The 22,294-nt window shown below is 36.1% G+C and overlaps 1 protein-coding gene across 1 annotated transcript in view; it reads left to right on the forward strand.

Annotated features, from left to right (window-relative positions):
* TTC33 (tetratricopeptide repeat domain 33) overlaps window positions 1–21,823 on the forward strand; it is a 43,851-nt gene extending 22,028 nt beyond the window's left edge. The window contains exons 3-5 of the mRNA XM_021551507.3: window positions 2,323–2,404; window positions 9,854–9,985; window positions 18,495–21,823. Of these exons, the coding sequence (XP_021407182.1) occupies window positions 2,323–2,404; window positions 9,854–9,985; window positions 18,495–18,845 (565 nt within the window). The 3' untranslated portion in view covers window positions 18,846–21,823. The remainder of the gene's footprint in view (window positions 1–2,322; window positions 2,405–9,853; window positions 9,986–18,494) is intronic.
* Window positions 21,824–22,294: the final 471 nt, after the last annotated feature.

Here is a 22,294-nt window from a genome sequence, read left to right on the forward strand (position 1 = left end):
AAAGCATTTACTGGAACACTGAGTTTATAATACTATCTTTTATCCCTAGGAATCTTTTTCAGTATGGTGTTCAATATTTAATATAATCTTTTATATAATCTTTTCCTTCAGAAGAATGAGGTAGAACATCCTTTGATTAATGGACTACCCTTTTATAAATAATTTTTCCTAAATTTGCATTTCTAGAGCAAGCAACAATGGCTTATTTTAGCTTAGTAAGGATAATCTCCTTAGTTTCTCCTGGAGCAGCAATAGAAATGTCTTTTTTTTCTGAGTATATAAAATAATAGAACAGACATGTTTTATCAGACCTTCTTCTAAAGGAAATAAATGCATTGAAAAGAAGACAATTTCAAAGGCCTGTGGGTATCTGCAGACTGTAAACTGATAGTCAGCAGTCCTGTGTAGGTGGAACCTTTCCTTCACCAGCCCTCTGCTGTTGTGTTCTTAGTCTGAAAAGTGATTCTGGCATTCTGTTGTTCCTTCTCTTGTATCATACTTTCTGAGGCTCACAGGCAGAGTTACATAATTTACTGTTCACACACAGAACACAAATAACATAGTGTTTCTGTGAATGTACTAGTTTTTTTTCCTTGTCTCTTGGCAGACTGTTGGCCGATCAGCAGCAAAACCCAGCAGGATTTGGGAGATACTAGCTTATATTTGCTCCTTCTTTTCAGAGTTAGCAGGCTCTTGCTTTGAGTTTTATCACATTCAGATTGTTGCTTTGAGTAATTTTCTTCCCTTCATAGAAGTAAGAATGAAGGTTCCTGAAATGCAACTTCTTTTCTTACATCTTTTTGCTTACTGAATGCCAGTACTGGTCCCTCCTCTCTGGTTACTGATGTTATTACTGTAATTCCTCTATTCTCCAAAACTTTTTTTTAACAAAATTTTTTTTGCTATACTCACAATATTGCACCTTCTGCATGGCCAGGTCACCACCTAACTGAGCTGGGGACCCGTATTCATGCAGACTATTTGCAAATCTGTGTTAGGTCTTGAACTAAACTATGATCTTGTGCAAAACTAGTCCCCATTAAGTAAACAGCAGCATAAAGCTTCTACTGAGGCATATAGAAAATGTCATGATGTTTTCTTTAGGGTGAACACCTGCCCATGGGGCATGAACTGAGATGAAAAATGTGCAGCTGGTGCCTAAACTTTGAGGAAATGTGAAAATTTATTGAAGCATCCTTTGCTTAGCACTCAAACATCACACATTATTTGTGTAATTTGCAAACTAATAATACCTGAATCGTAGTGACAGTGTGACTTCAGTTGCGTTGCTTTTCCAGTCTGTTTTTCTATTCTGAATTGGTTCAGAAGTTTCTGAAGTCTTCATGGGACTGCTCTGGCAAACCTGCAGCTGTAATACAACCCAGAGGAGTGAAAACAGGGGAGAGGAAAAGGAAGGAACAGTGGGGAGTAGGGGAAGATAAAAACTGTTTAGTACGAAGGGCATGTGAAAATTGCTGTAGTTTTACCTATACCATATTAAAAATGAAGCAGGTGTATCTCCAAAGAGTAACTGTTTTCATACCTTTGCAGTGTAATTAATATAAATACAGGCACAGTTCCATAACAAATGTGGATTTTGAAGTTTCAGAGAACATGTGATAAACCCACAGACTTATTAATGTTGATGCTAAAAGACATTGCTGTAGTTGCATCTCATTGTTCTTCATCGTGGTTGAAGTTTTACCTCTTTGTTCAAGAAAAAAAAAGTTACATTTTATTGGTTTTCGTCAACTCTTCTGTTTTGTTCTTTTTCCTAGGAAAGGGCAACATGATGAATGCTTTCTCAAAGAGTGCTTTCAGTACAGCTGAAAATAGTTTACTTTCAACTTCCTTCTTATATTTGTATACCAAAGTTGTTTATATGTTTTTAGTCCTACATTATCTTACAGTTCAGACATGTAGGCTTTTCAGAATGAAAAGAGATTTTAAATTTCTGTGAGTGTATCATGGCATGTTGTTCAGAATATATTTTTTATGCCTGGCTAAGGATGATTTTGAAAGTTAAGGAAATTTGACTCAGTTTAAGATTTCTAGTTTTAAGTCATTAAGCTTTGCCTCAGTTTTCCAGTGTTGCCTTGTACATTCACTTGAGGTCAATTCTCTAGTAATGTTTACCATCCATTTGATCAGAACAAAAACAGTTCCTGAAAACAGTTCAAAATGTTTTATGGTGAAGTAATTAGAAAAATAATTAATACTAATCATATGCCATAGCACTTTCTTTAGGACAACGTCAGGGTATAAAAAGAAACATTCAGTCACTTTAAATATGTTGACATTTTAATACTGTTTTAACTACAGGTACAGAGAGGCTCTTGTCAAGTGGGATGAAGCACTTCAGTTAACTCCAGAGGATGCTACACTTTATGAAATGAAATCACAGGTAAAGCGTGGCAATTCATTGCCAGTTTAGAAATTAGAAAAGAAAACACTGTGTTTCTGAACGAATATTGGGCATTGTTCAGTTATGTGCAGGAACAACAACACAATTTAGGTATTTTGTTTTTACCAGCTAACAGGGCATCTTTTAACAGAAATTGGAATAATGGTGTTCTCTTACCCAGTCACAATGAACATCTTTGTCAGGTTATGAATTGGGGTGCTACATTGCGGGGGAAAAAATTATATTGGGGGGATCAAGGAGAGCCTTAGACAAGAGAGATAGATTAGCGAATCTGACCATTAAAAATCTGCCTGCTCTTTCTAAAAATTTTGCTTAATACTATCTGCTGTTAATACTAAACATGGGTGCTGTGTGCAAATGGTTTGCTTCAATCTGGTTTTGTATTAAGTGTTACACAGATAAATCAGTCATGTAAAAGACTTTGTAGTATCTAATCTAAACCTGCCCTCTTTCAGTTGGAAGCTGTTTCCCCTTATCCTATCACTACATCCTTGTAAAAAGTACCATTCCAGCTTTCTTGTGATTCCCATAGGAGCCCTCCGGATTCTAGGAAACATCTCAACAGGCCCCACAGATCCAGCAAGTGGTTTTAAAAAGCTACATTGTTTGAGGAAAAAAGGAGAAGAGAAAAAAAAAATTGGTGAATTTTTTATGTAACTTTTAGGAAGTTTGCTGTACTGTTTAGATTTGAAATCTTCGTTGTTACTCTAATTATTTTATTGTGTAAAAACTCCAATCAAGACTCTTAACACCCCTACTTCCCCAAAAAAGAAGCCAAAAAAAAACCCCAAACACCAACAAATCCCAGTAACTAACAAATCCCAATAACTTGGTTCTTTCCCAATGTATAGTGGCTGCTTTTTCTAATGAATATTACCACATTTGCTCCTCACAGACATCTTGTCTGGTGAAGTAAAGAAAGTCTGATTCTGCAAAAGAATTAATACAATAATCATTACTTCATTTCAAGACAATGAATAGTGAAGGATGCTTTTGATTTATGTAGCTGCAGAAGGTTTAGATCTTACTAGGTTATGCATTTGGTTTGAGAGATACTTTATGGCTTAAAGGTTTTTCTTTAAATTGTGTTGGGAGAAGCGTGTTGTTGTCTTTCCATAAGTGTTAGTGTAAGAGAAAAGATCTGTCTAGTCTAGTGGAATGGCTGGAAAAGAGTTGCACAAATGGCATGAGCGAGTAGCAATATTAATCTTCTAATCCTTTTCCCAGCCTCCAACAAGCTTTGGCAAGGGCCTTCTCTGTGTTTAGAAATGGTTGAAAGATTTTTCTTCAATAAATTTGTTTCAATGCTTTCTGTTCCTGTGTAGATTTCTAATATCTGCAGAGCTATGTATTAAGGAATTTCAAATCCTGATTATGCATTTTTGGAAGACAAAGGTTAATACAATTTTGCTATAAAGGGTGTTAACTTACATAGCAGTTCCTTTATAAGTTTAATTTTTAACTTTACTAGTAAAGAAGGTCTTCATGTCTGCTAAGATGTGAATATTATATTGGTAAATTTTATTATCACAATTTAAAGATTTAACTGTTTTGAATAAAACAGCTGTTAAAATTTCAGGACAGTTCTGCTCAGTGGGACAAATTAGTGAACAGCTCCCTTGTTAACTGTTTTTTATTATAGGCTTATATGAATGCAAGAATTTAAGATAGGTCCCCAAAAGCATTATGTTTAATTGAAATTACACCAAAAGTAAGTATTTTCACACAGAAAATAGCAGGAGAACTGTGAAGTGTGTAAGCTTACCTGGATCTGAGCTATGATGCACTGAGTTATCCAAAGAAGTGCTTACTTATTATCGAAAGAGGTGCTTACTACAATGTGCTTCCATCTGTGCTCCAGTAATAATACTGAGGTTGTTGTACGTGGCTCCCTAGTACCTGTATTTCAGCAAAATGACAAAGGTGAGTTAGAGGCACACAGCTTTTCTGCTGACCAAGAGGAACTGAGAAACAGCTGTGTTACTCTGAGTCATCTCGTGAATTATCTGTTCTACTGATACAAGTGGAGAATAATGAAAGCTGAAAAAACTGAAAAAAAAAAACGCTGAAGGAGCCCAGGCCTCTCTTCTACCATGCTTTTGCTTTCTTTCTGGAAAAAGAAGTTCTCATTAGTTGCACCATTTCTTTTTGATTTCACTTTCTTGCATTGCATAACACTTGTTACACTGTGAATAATAACACAAGGAAAGTTTTGTACAAAACATACATTTATAAAACTATTTATTGAATCTTTTTAATAAAACATGTCATGTTTCATTTGGTAACATCTCTTTCAATAATTACTGCAGATTTTTTTTGCAGTAGGACTTATGCTTACTGGAAACTCTTTAGTAGAATGTGTAATTTGATACCTTTGTATTTCTAAAAGCACTGATGTGAGCTGTCAAAATCCACTTTTGCCAAAATAGAAATATGTAATCCATTCAAAAAATATTGTGGCCAGTATTTAAAAGATACTGTCTTAGAGCTGTCTGTGTTATTCCTGTCCAGCATACCAGCACAGACACTGGAGCTGTTACAGTGTAGCTCAGTGAAAATGTTTTGTAAGAGCTTTACACCACCTTCAGAAAGGCCTTGATCAGTACTGGGTCTATAAAAATCCCCCTGTCTTGATATATGTGTCACACACTAGAGGAGGAGGTTCATGTTAGGAATGCCTTTGTGCAATATACTAAGATTCCTTATGGTCTGTATTAATTTTCTATCAGTGAGAAAATGGCTCTTCCTGAGGTAAATCTGTTGGACAATTAACACTGGAGGATGAAGTGGGTTTTTTTTGCATGGGCTTGAGTGTCTGTCTTACATCCTTACATTTATTAGGATAACCTTATGTTGGGTTACACAGCAGCTTTTCCATTCTTTAGGATTTCCTTTCTCAACAGCAAACAACATTTTCAAAACGGCATTGTTTAATAGGTGGCTCAGATAAGTATGACAATGGCACTGTAGGAATCTGTAAATGTTTATGGTAAGTTCCCAAAGATCTGTATTTTAACAGATGTAGAACGATTGTCTTTCAGTACTTCTGAAGAGCAGAAGTAGTGTTTAAAGTTCCTAGTTGTCAAAGATACTTGAAATAAGTGTATTTCCAGAAGATCACATGGGAACTGTGGAATTGCTCAATTGCTTCAAGAAACCATAGAATTTGATGAGATTTTTTTCCATTGCTCTCAGCTACTCTTTGATCCATTTAAAGATTTTTATGGTTTTTGAAAGGTTAGGGGTGCAGTTTTCTTTGCATGCAAGATCTGTCAGTATATGTACTTGATACTTCATCACCAGCCTAAGCTGCTTCCCCATTGCAAGAACAATGGCTGGAAAGTAAATGCTTAATGTTTATGCCCGTTTATTTCTGCATTTTTGTTGAAAAGCAAAAATCTTTGAAAAAGACTCAACAAGAGCAACCTAATATAAGTAGTATTGTAAATATATTCAAAGGAATATATAAAGACTGGCTATATTAATGCAGCCACTAAGACTCCTTGAAATTATTTGTAGGCTGAATTTCTTAAAAATTGGCTGGATTATTTTGTTGCTGATTTGAATTACAAAGATGGAGGAGCAGACTTTGACATACTCTTTGATTTTTTATCTTAATGCTCGGTGACTGGACCATGTAGGTCATTTTTGGATGAAGAGGGATATCAAAGGACTTGGTACATTGTGATGTTATATAACGAACCATCTTGGGAGCCAGACTTGGTGCTATTCAGTATAACTTCTGAGAATTCACCTGGTTCACGTTGCTTATCTCGTGACACTTGCATTTCAGATCTCAGATACCTATGCAACTATGAGAGATTTTTTTAAGTACTTGATACAGTTTTTTAATATATATTTTTAGAAACAAGTAAATTCAAATGTAAACCAGCAGGTTGAGTTCCTTTTAGTAATTTTTTGGATGTTTTGTCATCAGCTCTATAAGAATCTAGTTTCCTTCAATGCTGCATCCTCAATTTGCATTCATTGAACAGGACCAGGATTTCAGATTTATATCACTTCTTTGTTTTTATATATGAAACCCTTAATCTTGAAATATTCCACTGTCTCTCTCTTCTAAAGGCTTTCTTAATGTTGAACTTAAGAAATAATATCAACTTCTACCCATCAATCTTCCTACTTAAGAAATTACAAGGTTTCTAAGACATGACCAGACTTAGTTTAGATTATAACAAATCAGCTAGTAAGTGCTGATTATTTTAACTTTGTTTTTCTTAGATTGGGATGTGTACAGAGAATAGTGAACTGTCAAAACATTAGTGTGAACTTGAGAAATCTAAATTACAATAAAGCATTTCTGTGTGGTGCAATGGTAGTCGTTTTGGAGTGTGGATAAATGTAAACTACTTATGGGTGGAATCAATTTTATTAATCTGTGTTTTGAAATCTGTTACTGGATGGAAAAAGGAATTGGGTCAGTTTCACTGAATGTGGAAGGTATCTATATATAGTGATTCAGCTTCATTTAAAACCAGAACTTACTCAGATTCATAACACTTCCAAAATATTGTGGGCAGAACACTATGGGTCACTCTGCTGCCTGGATTTCTAATAGTTGGTCAGTCTCCTGATGAGAGTTGCTATGTTTCATTGGTTTTTTTTGCCACTGAGTTCTTCTAATTCTTCTAATCTCTCTTGTATTACTTTTTCTAAAGATATGTTAAACTAAGTTATTATAGGATATGGATGTTACTGTTTTAAAGCATGTAATAAGGATAAATTTATTCGGGTAAAGCAAGTCCTGAAAATCCAGTTACTGAACATCTTTATAAGACATTTCCCTCCAGTCACTTTTGACACATATATATGTGTGTGTGTGCAGTGAGAGTCTTGAGATGTTTCTTTTTGCTTCATAATTTTTTTCCTAATTTTAAGAATGTCTTCTAATAGAGTATTATCACTATTATCACTATATATATATATATATATATATATATATATATACACTATATATATATATTATGAGTGTGTGTTTGTGTATACACATACATGTGTACACACATACTTGAAGTGGCTGCGTGCTGAGCATGTGACCGGCATGCTGTGTGACAAGGCAGGGCTACAGCACGTGTGGCTCCTGTTTGTCTTTGTCTTGCCCATGTGTCTGTACCCCAGAGCACCACTTCTCAAATCTGTGCACAGGAAATCTTTGTGCTAGCAGTGGTTTTTATTCCTTGTTCACTGTGTTTTTTTGGGTGTAGAATAGTTTCCAAGTGGCATACAGGGGTGTTTATTAAAGTGATAATGATAGAGTCTTGGGTAGACTAACCCAAGACAAGGCTGCACACATTCATGTCTGCCATTGTAGGTTCATTTTGATGACCTCTTCACCTGAGAAAAAAAGTGTAGGAAAATAGTGTGCATGAATAAGTATATTCATGATACTGACTGACAAGTGTAGCTGAGTCATTTTATTAATAACTGAAAAAACTACCTGTGTTGGGTGAAAATGCATATAGGTTCAAATGTGTTTGTTTGAAGGTACTTTGAGAATCTAATGCCAAAGTTATTAGGAGCAAAGTAAGTACTACATGATCTGGAAGAGCATTTTTAAAGCAGCTGTTGATGCTGGTGCACACTTTAGTCATAAATAGAAGTGGAATAACTGCCTTTATTAATAAAGTAATAATGCAGTAAACAAACCAGCAAAATTCATTAAAAACTACAAAAGATTTTTTTAAGCACTTAAACAGATGTTTTGTAATTAGTTTGCAGTAGAAAGTACTGGTAGGAAATACAGAGTACTTGGGATGCATAAAAATGTTCCTGTGAATGTATACTTGGATTTGTTTCTCTTATAAGAGAGAATAAATACATTAAGATGCTGGTGTAGAAGATAGCCGATAGATTCAGAATCCCTTCATCTTGGTAGGATGTACACCTATCCACTAGTAACAGTTTGATTCACTTCCCACATCTGCTGCAGAAAAAGGAAAATGCCCATACAAATGTAATTCATCTGAAAGTTTCAGAAAAACACATGCCATTCATCATGGACTTTTATACAAAATGCAGTCATTGAGAACTGTTGAGCAGGAAAAAGGAGGAAGACGATAGACTGCTGTAGATTGTTTTCTAAAGATTTTTTAGAAACTTCTGAATTCTAAGATACAGTCCATTGAATGGAATTGAAATGAAGCCATAAGACTAGTCTTAAGAAAAATTTAGTCATACTAGATTGATACTAGCAGAAGTATCAATCCAAAGGGTTATTCAGAAGCTATGCTTATGATGTTTCTTGGTTTTTCAGTCCAGGGTTGCTTTCTGTAGTAAATCTTTGCCTTCCCCTTTCCCTCTTCTTCTTTTCTTAGTGTACTGCTCACCTCTATGCTGTGCATGTACTATTTGTTAGAGTAAATACTCAAGATCATCACATTTGAATCCTCTACTTCACACTCATATTTATCTATTTAATATATCATAGAACAGTAAGGTTAAATAAATCTGTTTTGAACTTCAGCAATAGTCCTAACATGTTCTATTATTCATCATAGTTGTGGTCAGTTGGGATGAAAGTGGTTGCCCACACATGAGTCTAACCCTTGTGGTTGACATTCTCATCATACTGCAGGAATGCAGTTGTCATTTGTTTCTTGCACTGGTATATATCACCATAGCATGTGGGTGTCTGAAATCATGATCTCAGAATGATGCAGGTCTTCAGGTGATGTGCCAGTCTCATGGTGATATTGGAAACATAAGGCAAGCTTTGAGCCACATTGTGTGTGGCTAACTGTGATTTATTGTCTTAGTTATGGAGATTCAATGCAAGGAGAATAATCCTGTGGTAACTGCTGAGTAACAGAGATCTTCACATTCAGAAACCACTTTTTTCCTTACTTAATGTAGATGACTTCATGTCTAAATTAGGCTATGCAGAATGCTTGTTCTCTTAATACAGCAGTCATTGTTAAAGGTCTGTTTCCATACTGAGTTACAGGGATTGTTTCTGTAGTTATGTCATGTGCACCGGACTGTTTCTGGTAGATTACAGCTCTCTATTAAAAAGAATAAATACCGTCCAGGAGTTTTTCAATAGTACTTGCACATTTATTATGTTTAGCTCTCCATGTGTTTCTCTTTCTGACTATTCTGTTATGCTTCTATAGGCTGTGGGGTTTGTTGACCAGGAGAGACACCTTCAGAAGCAGTTAATCTACTGCTAATAGCATTGCTTAAATAGTTTGGGTGACTTACCCTCTAGCATGCCTGTTTCTCTCTGCTGGGATTGAAATTAATCTGGGTGACTATCTGAGGTCAGACAAGCAACTTTTAACTAAAAAAAGCTGGGTAAGGTGAATCTTAGTTGTAGAAACAGTGGTTGTTGTATGGGTAATCCCAGAAGAGTTAAATTTCTTTTCAATTTTGCTTATTTTTTTTCCTCTTCTTTTTCTATTTCTGATATAGGTCCTGATGTCTTTACATGAAATGTTCCCAGCAGTGCATGCAGCAGAAATGGCTGTTCAGAGAAACCCACGTTCCTGGGATGCTTGGCAGACTTTGGGACGTGCCCAGCTTGGATTAGGAGAGATAGCACTGGTATCTACTATATATGTATATCCTTATGGTGTCTTGAACGCAGACAAAGAAAAAGTTCATTATTTCCAGTATTCCCTCTGCTTTATTGTGTTTCACACATGCTTCCTGTGTGGTTTTGTTGCTGGACTTGTGGAAGACCAGTCTAGCTTGAAGATTTTTGTATCATATACTGTATTTATGTGGTGGCTTTATGCAATAGAACAATTATTCTGACATAACTGCACATACTACATTCTGTGTACTGCTACAGTGCAGCTCACCATAGTTTAATGAGGATAATGTGAAGTCCAAGGATCATCTGATAATTCAGGCTCAGTTTTTACATCTGCCTGCTTACAAAATTCTGTTGTTGTTTTCCTTGTGTCCCGCTTATGCAGCAAATAACATGTGCTCATTCCTGCTTTCCTCTGGTTCCTTGACATCAAATGGTGGCTGAGGTTGCTTCTTTATTTAATAAGAGAGCAAAAAGCCAGGGATGCTCTGCAGTAGCTGAAGTGCATCTTTTTTTTCTGTGGTGTAATATTTTTTTGCTAGTTTTTATGAAAACTCAACAAGTGAACTTTCAAATTCAGACACATTCTCAGAGGTCCATTAGAAAAAACATTGCATCATGACCTCTTAGATGAAAAAAGATACTGGTTGTTTTTTGAATAGAAGTAGCTGTGTGATGTTTTGATACAATTTATTTTGTTGGTAATTTAGAGTGGTTTTGCAAAGTTACAATATTTGGTCTGAAAATTATCAAGAATTGAAAAAATGATAGGTTTTTTTTTTTTTGATGGAGGTTAAAAATTCATACAAAATTAATTTTTAAAACGTAGTAAGACGCAGTGTTAAAACCCCAAGCCAACTAGAACAAATGCAAACTATGTGAATAACCTAGAGTCACAGAATGGTTTGGCTTGGAGGGAACCTTAAACATCATCTAATTCCAACCCCATCTAGCCTGGCCTTGAACATTCCCAGAGATGGGGCATCCACAGCTTCTCTGGGCAACCTGTTCCAGGTTCTCATCACTTTCACAGTAAAGAATATCTTCCTAACACCTGCATTTCCCCCATTTCAGTTTATTCCTGTAACTCCTTGTTTCTACAGTCCCTGACGAAGAGTCCCTCTCCAGCTTCCCTGTATTTCCCCTTCAGATACTGGCAGGTTCCCATGAGGTCTCCACACAACCTTCTCTTCTCCAGGCTGAACAGACCCAACTTTCTCACTCCATCCTCACTGGAGAGGTGCTCCAGTCCTGTTAGACAAAAACGAAGATGAAGGCTGCGTGTTGCAGATGTGCAGTGTGCACCCTTTGTTGGTGCAGTACCATAATATGAAATATCTCATATAAATCCATGCATATCTGCATTTCAGCAGTGGTGACATTCCATGGCTTTTGTGGTGTAGAAGGTTAGGATTGATGGTCTGGTCTGTCTGGATCTTTTCCTTCTAAGAGTATGAGACTGTCTCTGTAAATTATGCCTGAAAATTTTAAATGCACTAGTCTCAGGAAAATTAGAATTTTATTTCCTACAAGCATCCTAAGTAATTGATATTGCCCATTCTGTAAAAAATGCTATAGTTGCTGTAATATGAGTTATAAATAGTAATATACCTGTACTAGTTATACCGAGCAGGTTGATTCATCAAATCCTGTGAGATTTTTCTACATAGACAAGTCATGAAGCACCAGTGGTACTGGATATCTTGAGTGCTGGGGACCTAGTGTTCATATTGTATTAATTTTGTCTTATTTTAGAGTAGCACTTCAGGTGCTTTCTTAGGATGCATTGTTGAGCTTAATCAGAAAAGGATCTAGTTTATGTATCTGAGACCATTCAGTGATGGAAAGCAAAGCATTTTAAGTGGGAACAATCAGAGATTTGCATCAAAGCACTTCATTCATCTGAAACATTGTTCTAGGTGCTCCTGTAATTGTTAAATTGACCTTACTGTGGTGAAGAGAGAGGGAGAGAGGAGGGGTTATCATAACTAGTTTGCCCTCTTAGTTTTTGATTGTCTCTGAGTAGGGAGCTTGAGGTGTGGAAGCTCCTGGTGGTGTTCCCTGTGCTGTGGTACTTTGTTGCCTTATTTCATTGAATTGCCTTCTGATAAGTATTTTTCACACGCAGAGAAGCTGGGGAGGTCTTCTAAAATGCAAATAATGTTCACTATTTGTTTTTTAACCAAGTGATCTTTAAGGAATCTTATGGGCCTAAAACTGAAGGAGTTTAAAAATAAGAAGTTAGTTCATAGTTACTGAACTTGTGGAGTCTTCTAGAACAAGTAGTTTAAGTCATAATTATCCTTTTTCCACTAGTCTTTCATTGCAACAATTTTCTATTTTTTCCCTCCATCATATTCTTTACAAAGAGAAGTTAATAAAGCACAAATATCAAGGCATTTTTAGGGTTTTTCTTTTTTGAGATTTAGGAATTACTGTCCTCAAGAACTGCTTTCTCTGCTTCTTTATTTCATTTCTTCCCCACCAACATCTGTCTTCATTACCCACATCCTGCCAAATGGTCTGTTGTGAATATTTTTATTACTTCACAACGAATGATGCATTTTTTCTTAGGGAAAAAACCAATTACTCTATTTTAATTTGAAGTTTCCCAGGTCTAAAATGTTGCTTCCAAACAACTCTAATATATATTATGAGCTGTGTAAAAATAAAAGAAAGAAAGGTTTGTTTGGATTTAGTTTTTGTCAAACTTGTGACAAAAAGAATGGCTCTTTTTATTTAGCTTTTATGAAAATTTTTTGCTCTTTTTTTTTCTGAATTTAATAAATAGGATATTTCAACAGTAATACTTAAATGTGAGCAAGGAAAACTTTATTTCTGTAAAGGCAGAAATTCCTTAAATTCTACAAATCAATGTGCAGAGCATACCAGTAAATCAGCAACGTGAATGTAGTAACTGTAGAAATATTGCCAGGCTTGCAGTATTTCTCTCATTTCATTGCAAATACTTGGTTTTACAAATTAAATTTCCTATATTGCTGATAACATCTTAACTAGTTAACAATTTCACACCAATAGCTTCATTACAAGAGTTCCTCCTGTGAGACAGGGTAAGCCCCATGCTTTGATTAATCAAGGGGGAAAAAAAAAGAAAACCAGACAAAAGCAATATTAAAAAGAAAAACCAAAACTAATCACAAAAAAAAAAAAATCAAGGACTGAATGAAAGGACTGAGTCTACCATCATGGAGAAATTCATCAGCCCTGCAACATGGTCATAGGCAGCCAGCTCAGGTGACCCTGCTTCAGCAGGTGACCTTAGAAGGTCCTGGCCACCCTCTTGTGGTTCTGTGGCTTTAGCTTTACCCCATTCTAGGTCCCTGGCAAATCTGGAGTACTGAGGATCACAAAGTTGAGAGGATAGATCTGTAAATACGCATGAGTTGTGCGTGGGTTTTGTTTGATGTTTTGAAGGATGCTGTTTCCTGTATTCCTGCTAAGCAGTTAGGGCTGCTTTAGCAATCTTTAAGTGTGACAAAACATTTTGTCAAAAGAGTCATGCCTTGACAATATGAATCCTCAGATCAGCCCTTTCCTTTCATCTCTCTTGAAAGAAATAGTTTTGGGTCTTTTAGATAATGACGGAAGTTTTGTACTCCCAGAGAGAGAAATGTCTGTGCTCTATTGGAATGCAGTTTATTAACATAACTAATCTGAATTTGAGATAATTTTTCAACATGTTACAAATGTTAGCATTTAGAAACATAGAGTGTTTTGGTACTAAAAAGGAAATTGGTGGTTGGCCTTCCACTGAAAAGTCAAAGTATTTAGAAAATGCTAAGTTAATAGAGAAAGTACTGTGCTTTTTCATTTAAAGTGGGGTTCTGTTAAATTATTTTCAACATCTTTAAACAGTCTTACTGAGTTATTGAAGTAATAGTCAGTAATTTAAGATCCCCAGGAAGGTTTTGTGTTAATCCTCTCCATCTACTATAGAGTAAATATTTTTTTCAACCACTGTTGGAAATCATAAATATATTTTGTTATAGTGATTGTTAATGCACAAACAGATCTAGTCAGAGGCGATTTTTATTTTCCATCAAGAAAGCTGAAGGGCAAACAAGTCTCCAAAAGTTGAAATGCCCTTTTCAGCTACATTTCTGCCAGGGGTACTCACTTTTTGTGAGTGATTGTGGCTGATTTAGCTGGTGCCTACCTTTGTCAGATGCTCAGGACATTCAAGGAGTGCATTTCTCAACATTGAGACCTTGTAATTGAAAGCTTTAGCTAAATCAGATGCACAGGATAAGACAAACAGGAATGTTGAACAAGGTTTATTTGACCATTGTTTTTAAATTCTTGTAATAATTTTGGCACTATAATTTAGTAATAAAGAAATAAATGTGTTCTTGGATTTTCCAGATTTGCAAGGTAAGTACTGATAATACTTAAGCTTTATTTTCATAGGCTAACTATGTCAGTTTTTAGAATGGGATTGATTTTTGTGGTTGTTGTTTCCTTTGTCTTCCTGGATTATATCCCTGTGTCTGATAGAGCACAGTGTAAGAGGTCTGTGTGGTAGAGGCAGCCTGAAGCAGTGATTCAGCAAAACATGCAGCAGCCTTGCAGGGGTGTGCACCTAGGTGGAAGGGCAGAAGGATGGTAGATGCGAGGAAAGAGGACTGTGAGGAAATGAATTGGTGCAAAATGACATCTGTGAAATCTGTCACTGAAGCAAAAGAAAGTACAGGAGGATACAAACTTCTTCAAAGATAGAAGAAGGAAGTTGTGGAAGTGGGGATATCTCACTCACATCTACCAGATGAAAACAAAGACTCTTATACAGTTGTAATTTAACCAAATCCCAATAAGCATAAGGCAAAAATAGTCTTTTACATCTGGAAAATTACTGTATTTCAAGTACTTTCTCCAGAACAGGAGATCTCCAGAACCTTTGAATAAAATGGTTTTGGAAATATAAGAAGTGCAAAATACTGTGTTCACTTCATTTTGTAAGACACTAGAGTTACTTTTGATGAAATTTCCAGAGAAAAATTTTTTATTGAAAAGCAGAAATAATCTGAACAGAAAATTACACAGAAAAGTTCAAGATGACAGTTTAAAGTAAAAAAAATAAATTTAAAAAAATCTGCCAGTCAGATTAACTATAGAAGCTATTAAACTAGAGTGAATATACCTTGTTTGAATATATTCTTGTTTGAAGGAGAGAAATATTATGAAGAGTCTTTAAGTATACGAAAATGTCTTATTTCTCTATTTTTTACATTACTGTGATAAATGCTTCTGTAAAAATTAGTTATGTTCGTGGTGAGTAGTACAAAAATAAGACTCAAATTCCAGTAATATATTGTCATAGAATCATAGAAAGCTTTGGTTTGGAAGGGACCTGTAAAAGTCCTCTAGTCCAACCCCCTGCAATCAGCGAGGGCATCTTCAGCTAGACCAGCACTTGCTCAGGGCCCTGTCCAGCCTGACCTTAAAGGCTTCCAGGGATGGGGCATTAACCATCTCTCTGGGCAACCTGTTACAACATCTCAGTAAATCACTGTAAATAGTATCTTCCTTATATCTAGCCTGAATCTACCCTTTTTTCAGTTTATAGGCATTATCCCTTGTTCTATCACTGCATGTCCTTGTAGAAGTCCTTCTCCAGCTCTTCTGTGGGTCCTTGCAGGTACTTGGAGGCTGTTGTGAGGTGTCAGTGAACCCTTCTCTCTCCAGGCTCAATAGCCCCAAGGCTCTCAAAGTGTCCTCACAGGAGTTGTGCTCCAGGCCCCTGATCCTATTTGCTGCTTCCTCTGGGCTGACTCCAGCAGGTCCCTGTCCCTCCCGTGCTGGGAGCCCAGGGCTGGATGCAGTTCTCCAGATGGGTCTCAGCAGAGCAGAGCAGAGGGGCAGAATCCCCTCCCTCCCCTGCTGCCCACGGGGCTCTGGATGCAGCCCAGGACACGTTTGGCTCTCTGGGCTGTGAGTGCCATGGCCAGGGCCCGTCCATCTTTTCATTCATCAGCATGCCCAAGGACTATGCTGAGTGCTGTAAAAGCACACAGAAATTGTCCATATTATAGATCATTTAACACAGAAAAAGATTACTTACTTTACCAGTAGACGTCCTTTGAAACAGGTCAGAAAGTGTCTGCCTAGTGTAATATAAAGGTCTACCACATACTTTGGTAGCAGATACAGCTCTTAAAATTCTGGCTTTTGTGGGGGGTTCTGAAGGCTATGCAGACCAGCAGAGGAGACCCTACTCATGGGACAAATGGAAGACTGTTTGCTGCAGAATACTATTTATAGTGAGACAAAATGTAAAGTACTTCAAAAATACAGATATTTCAAATACTGTAATTCCACAACAAAGAATGTCTTGCAGAAGGTTTTACATTGCATTTCCTTACAGAAGCAAAAGCAAATACATGACTATACTGATAAAAAGTCCTGTAGTCCTTATATGTAGGGTCTCTAAAATTACAGCTCCTCTTTATAATGAGGCTAGAAATACCTGTTTTATGTAGTGTCACTGTGTTTTCCTAAGTACAACAAGAAATTGGAGAAGAATATTTACATCTCCATTAGGGGAAGAGTTAAAAGTACCACTGTTCTTTTCTTTTGTCATAATATAAATGAATGGCTTTGGGCACTGTTCCAGTGGCAGCATAAAATTTTAAATGCATGACAAGTGTGTATTTTTCAGTTTTACATTACTGCTTTAAAATTAATCCCACTGATCTTTTGCAGCACTTAAAAATTTACTTTATAATTTTGTTATTTCTTTATAAAAATGTCAAGCACAAAAACTCTTTTCTAATAGATTTACTAAGATGATCTTTTTATGCTGTATTGTATGAATCATCAAAGCAACTTTGACGCTTATTGTGCATAAACATAACTATATAGACAGGTTTTAATTAGGGGACCTCTTTCTTGGAAAGCTTAAAAGCAAATGGTGTTTGTTTATATTTTGTTTTCAGCAGATATACGAAAATTAGCATTTAGTGTTTACTTGCTGTTCATGTGTCCCTGAAAATTAAAAGCTAGCAAAGTTGAATAAAGTAACACTGTTTTACAAGAACTAAACTTCAGTTCTTCTTTTGTTTAAAGTTCAGCATGCTCCTGCATGTCAGAGCTGTCTGTGGACCAGCAATCAAGCTTTTTTTTTCTATCTGGGATTAAAAGGCTGCTTTTTACAACAGCAGTAATACTGATAGCATAGGCAGCATTTCTTAAATCTGATTTTGTATCTCTGCCTTCTGAGTTCCCATCATACGGAGTCCATATATTCATCTGTGCCATCAGAAGGATGAACTATCAATTTCTGTCAATGCAGAAGAAAACTTGTGATTTTCCAAATTAATTGGCATAATCCAGTATAAATATATTATCTGATATATTATAAACTACTTATAATACATTATAAACTATTTATAATATATTATAAACTACAACAGAATATGTAAACTGTGGTTTACCATGTCTTTAAGATTTTAATATTCAAGTTGTGAGAACCCTTCCCAAATATCATACCAATCCATATCATCACAGTTTTCCCATCTTACAGGAAAGCTTCTGTAAATGTAATAAAAGAGTTTGGTTACTAAGGTGACCCATTTTCATAACTGACTGCACAGTCATAAATGTGAAATACACTCATGCTTTTGTGTACATGTACCTAAGTTTGAGGAGGTAGGTTCAGCCTTGACCACTGTTAAGATAACTACAAGACAAATACAGCTGTAATTCTTGGTGTAGCTGTTTTCTAGTTTTCTAGTATTGTAGCAACCTTATTTTAGATGGTCACACTTCTTTGTCTTCAATTTCACAGTTTCTCTGTTGAGGATTTGTATTTGTATTTTCCCAGCTGAACTCTTAAGAAAGGAGAAGCATCACTAACTACACTTACTTCTACTAATATTATGTTGTTTATGAGGTTATAGAAGCTCTTTCTTAGAGCAGCTCTTGAAGTTTGGAGTTCATTTGGCTCCTTCTGCGCATTTATTTATGTGTTTTTATAACCACATGCCTATTACAGAGACTCTTTACCATGTGGCTAGTTTCAGTGTAGTGTAGATCTGCATGTGAAATGACTACATTCTAATTTAAAGACAGCAATACCAGTGATACTTCAAATTCCAGTCATCCATTTTCTGTATTTCTTTAAACCATATCTGTCTGCTTTTATCTTTACTTATATCGGATGATGAGAGAAAAGTGGAATAGGAAACCATCCAAAAAATTGTTTTTCCTATTACTTTTTTAATAACAACATTGTTTTTTTATATTTGAACTCTTTATTTGTGCCCTTGTTGCCAAGTACCTAGTTTATTCATGCATTTTTGTCTTTTCAGACACAATTGTTTGGGGGTGAGGCTGCTATTGAACCAAGATGAGGGAAGATTGCTCCAATAAAGATGGGAATAAAAACATCTTTTGGCTTTGCTCAAATTAAATATATAATTTTTTTGTTGTTGTCAATTTTTATGAATAAGGTAGGCTTGAAAGAGTCCCATCTTTGTTTCTTCCTTGTTCTGCTTCTAGGCAATCCGTAGCTTCCAGGTATCCTTACACATCTTTCCAATGAACCCAGAAGTATGGAAAGAAGACCTTTCCTGGGCAAGAAAACTACAGGAACAGCAGAAGGCCACAAAGACTGAGTCAGTGCAAGGACTGGCAAAAGGAGAAGAGCTTGTACAAGAGTCAATCCCAGACTATGACTTTGAAAGTGATGAAATTGTGGCAGTCTGTGCTGCCATTGCAGAGAAGGAGAAAGCTCTTTCAGCAGCTAAAACTATGGTGATTGTGTCTGCTTCAGGCACAGTAGAGACTGTTACTGAGCAGGACAATTGTCCTGCAACTCCTGATGAAACCCTTTTCATCAGGGCCCGGTAGGACAGCCTCATGGGTTGGCATACCCATAGTTTTAAGAACTGCTGTTACTTATTGTATTTTGCTTGCTTTGTGCTTGTTCTTTTTTTTTTTTATTAAATGGTAGGATAGCCTAAAAAAGTTTAAAAATTGAAGTTATTTTTCTTAAGTAAAAAAGCAATGACTGAGTTGTTTTTCCATCTGTACTTGCAAAAAGAAAGCCAAGAGTTGATTCTAAAAATTCTAAATTCTTACAAACAAATGTAATGTTGAAATGCTTAACTGCATTCTAACAGCTGCTTTCATCTTTGTGTATTTCATAATTTTATGAGTTAATGTGTATATTTTCCCAATATTAGGAAAGTTTTATTTAAACTGTAAAAGTTCTATGGTTTATCCCCAGCTGGCAACTCAGCCCCAAACAGCTGACTGCCTCCTGGTGGAATGGGGGGGAGAATTGGAAGAGTAAAAGTGAAAAAGCTTGTGGGCTGAGATGGATACAGCCTAATAGGGAAAGCAAAAGCTGCACATGCAAGCAAGGGAAAACATGAGATTCACCCAGCAGTTCCCATGGGAAGGCAGGTGTTCAGCAATCCCCAGGGAAGCAAGGCTACATGATGTGTGACTTGGGAAGACATGCAGAATATCCTCCCTTCCCCTACCTCCTTTCCTCAGTTCTGTGTATTGTGCTGTGAGATTGAATATCCCTGTCGTCAGTTGGAATCAGCTGTTCTGGCTTGTCTCCTCCAGCTTCTTGTGTAGCCCATCTTCTCACTGGTGGGTTGGGGTGAGGAGCAGGAAAAGGTCTTGACCTGGTGCAAGCATTGCTCAGCAATAATGAAAACAACTTGTGTTATCAACACTTGCCAGCACAAAATCAAAATGTAGCCCCCTACTTGAAACTCTGAAGAAAATTAAATCTATCCCAGCCAAAACCAGCACAAAAGAAGGAATGTTTAAAAATTACTTCAGTCACTATTAATTAACATTATTTTTCTTCCAGTAAAAGTCTGAACTGTTTTCTGGTATTGACAGTCTTTGTTTTCATTAAGATTATTTGTTCTATGAGAAATTTTCCTGTGAAGCAGGGATGGATTATTATTTTGTATGTCTGTGTGTGACAGATCTGATTTGTAGCCAAATCAAGTAGAAACCTTCATGTTGCTTTCCTCAGTGAGTGGGTTAAACACTTTCTGATTAGATGAAAGGAAATTTTTACCAACCAAGGCCCTGAATGCTTAGTTACAACTAAATATTTCACCAGAAGAAAGAACACTGTTTTTGACTGAAACTGGCCTTTCCTTGTCTTGTGTGCTCTGCTAGAGACATCACCAAAAGTAGAATGGTGGGTGTAGAAGATATGGCTGAATTGTATCGTATTTGGGTTTTTTTTTTTTCCTATTGAGGCTAGTCTGATAAAGGGAATCAATTTGCTTTTCCTAATTTTTATGACCTCCCATTAAAAGTATGCTCTTAGGGAAAAAAAAACAGTTTTCCAGGACAGCACTGTTGGAGTCTTCCTTTTTGTCCTTTTTTGATTTTGGATGCAGAGGTGGGCAATGAGGCATACCTTAGGAAATTTTTTTTTAATGTTGCTTTTTTTTCAGGGGGAGGTGGCAATTGGTTCCTCACACAGGCATTTCAAAGAAATTAAATCAAGCTATTTCTTTCATGTGCTCTGTGCTGAGAGTGCTTTTATTTTATTGTCTTGGAGACATGGTAGAGATGATCATATCCGAAAATTATTGGAAAAAATGGTCCACCGAGGAATTCTGAAGAATTCAGTTTGGGAACATGTAATTTGTACATGATTTTGATAAAATTTTATATGATAATAGATAGTTTTGTATACAAATGAAACTTCTGCAATCAGTAATCTCTGCACTTTCCAAGTCTGATTTCTAATTTCAAAATAATGCATTTTAAAAGAAAATAATGTTGCTTGAGAAGTATAATGTTTTTGCAGTGGAAAATGCATTGCTGAAAAGCTATCTGAAGTAGTACTTTCTGTTTATCTGATATCAGAATGTATTTAAGAAGATAAACACAGTTTTTAAAAAATACTTAATTGCCCTGTTGTACTAAGTTTTAATTAATTTTTGCAAGATTCTCCCTGAATGTTTTTTGTATTTGTGAATTTTTAGATCTGTGCTTGCATGACCACGCATTCAGACAAAATCACACCTTTTGCTATCTTCTGAGTATTCCAAATAATAAAACTACAGTGGCATAAATACATTAAGAAATGTAAAACATCATCATGCTACATTTTTATTTCTTCATTAAGTTCAGAATGATTTAAAATGCTTACTGGATAGGCACCTCATTAAAATACGGTTTGATCGTTCAAATTTTTAGATTTGAAGGATTTCTGAATCTTTCTCCTATCAACTCAATCTGGTCAGCCATAGGAAGAGTTAGCATGAGAGGGATTTGGACAGATTTCTTCAAAGAAGAGATCTTCTCTGGCTGGAAAACAAGATGTGTGAAATGTTCTAGGGTACATTTTCATTTTGAAGGAGCTTGGCTGCATCCACCTCATCTTTTCTTTCTTTGGGCTTTGTAATTGCATCAGTGTTCTGTCTTTACTCATACAGGAAGGACTGCTGCCCTTCTCTCAGAGGCCTGTGTTATCACAGAATCTTTTTCCACTGAAATGATTCACAAAGTTCCTATTGACTTAACACTGCAGGGCCAGACTGCTGGAGGGGTGTACATCAGCACCATCAGGCTGTGCCGGGCTCGAGGGCTGGTGGTTTCCATCTCATGTACTAAATGTGTTTTCCTTCTAATTAGATTAGGTTATGAATTCTAGGTATTGTCAGAACTAGGTATTGCCAGTGTTTTGTAAAGCAGTTAAGTTCCTGGGACACTCTTTTCAAACTGGGGAGAAGTTCAGATATTGATGATTACAACATTGTTTTTGTACAGCATGCCATGTTTTGCATGTATGTAATTTTCTGGATCAGTTTGTGGTTTGAATAAAATACTGACTTCTGCTGCTTAGTGATGCTGTTTATTCTTTGGGTTATAACAAAAATAAGTATTATTTCCCATTCCGGAATGTTCCTCATTTAATAATTGGCTTTTGTCTCTGGTGAACATGTTAATTTATTTTAGTAAAAAAGAAAATATATCTTGGGGAAAAATATTTAACAAAAGGTGATGCTCAGAGCTTTTAAACCTTTCAGGGATGTCCACATGAGATGGAGCAAAAGGAGATATTATCCAAACAGGATATTAGTGAAATACACTCCCTCTTCGACATTAGAAAATGATTTTATTGTCTTCCATTAACATTAGTGGCAGTGATAGCAGCAGCTTTCATGTGTTTGCCTTCCATATGAATCACATATTAAAATGCTAAACTGTTGCATTCAAGAGGAAAGAACAAGAACAACACTGGGTTAGATGGATTCATTTTGCTTGATTAAAAAAATCTACAGTTAAACATTCAGATATATTTTTCCCTT

This window comes from Lonchura striata, chromosome Z (genome assembly GCF_046129695.1).
Source record: "Lonchura striata isolate bLonStr1 chromosome Z, bLonStr1.mat, whole genome shotgun sequence".
NCBI classification, from domain to species: Eukaryota; Metazoa; Chordata; class Aves; order Passeriformes; family Estrildidae; genus Lonchura; species Lonchura striata.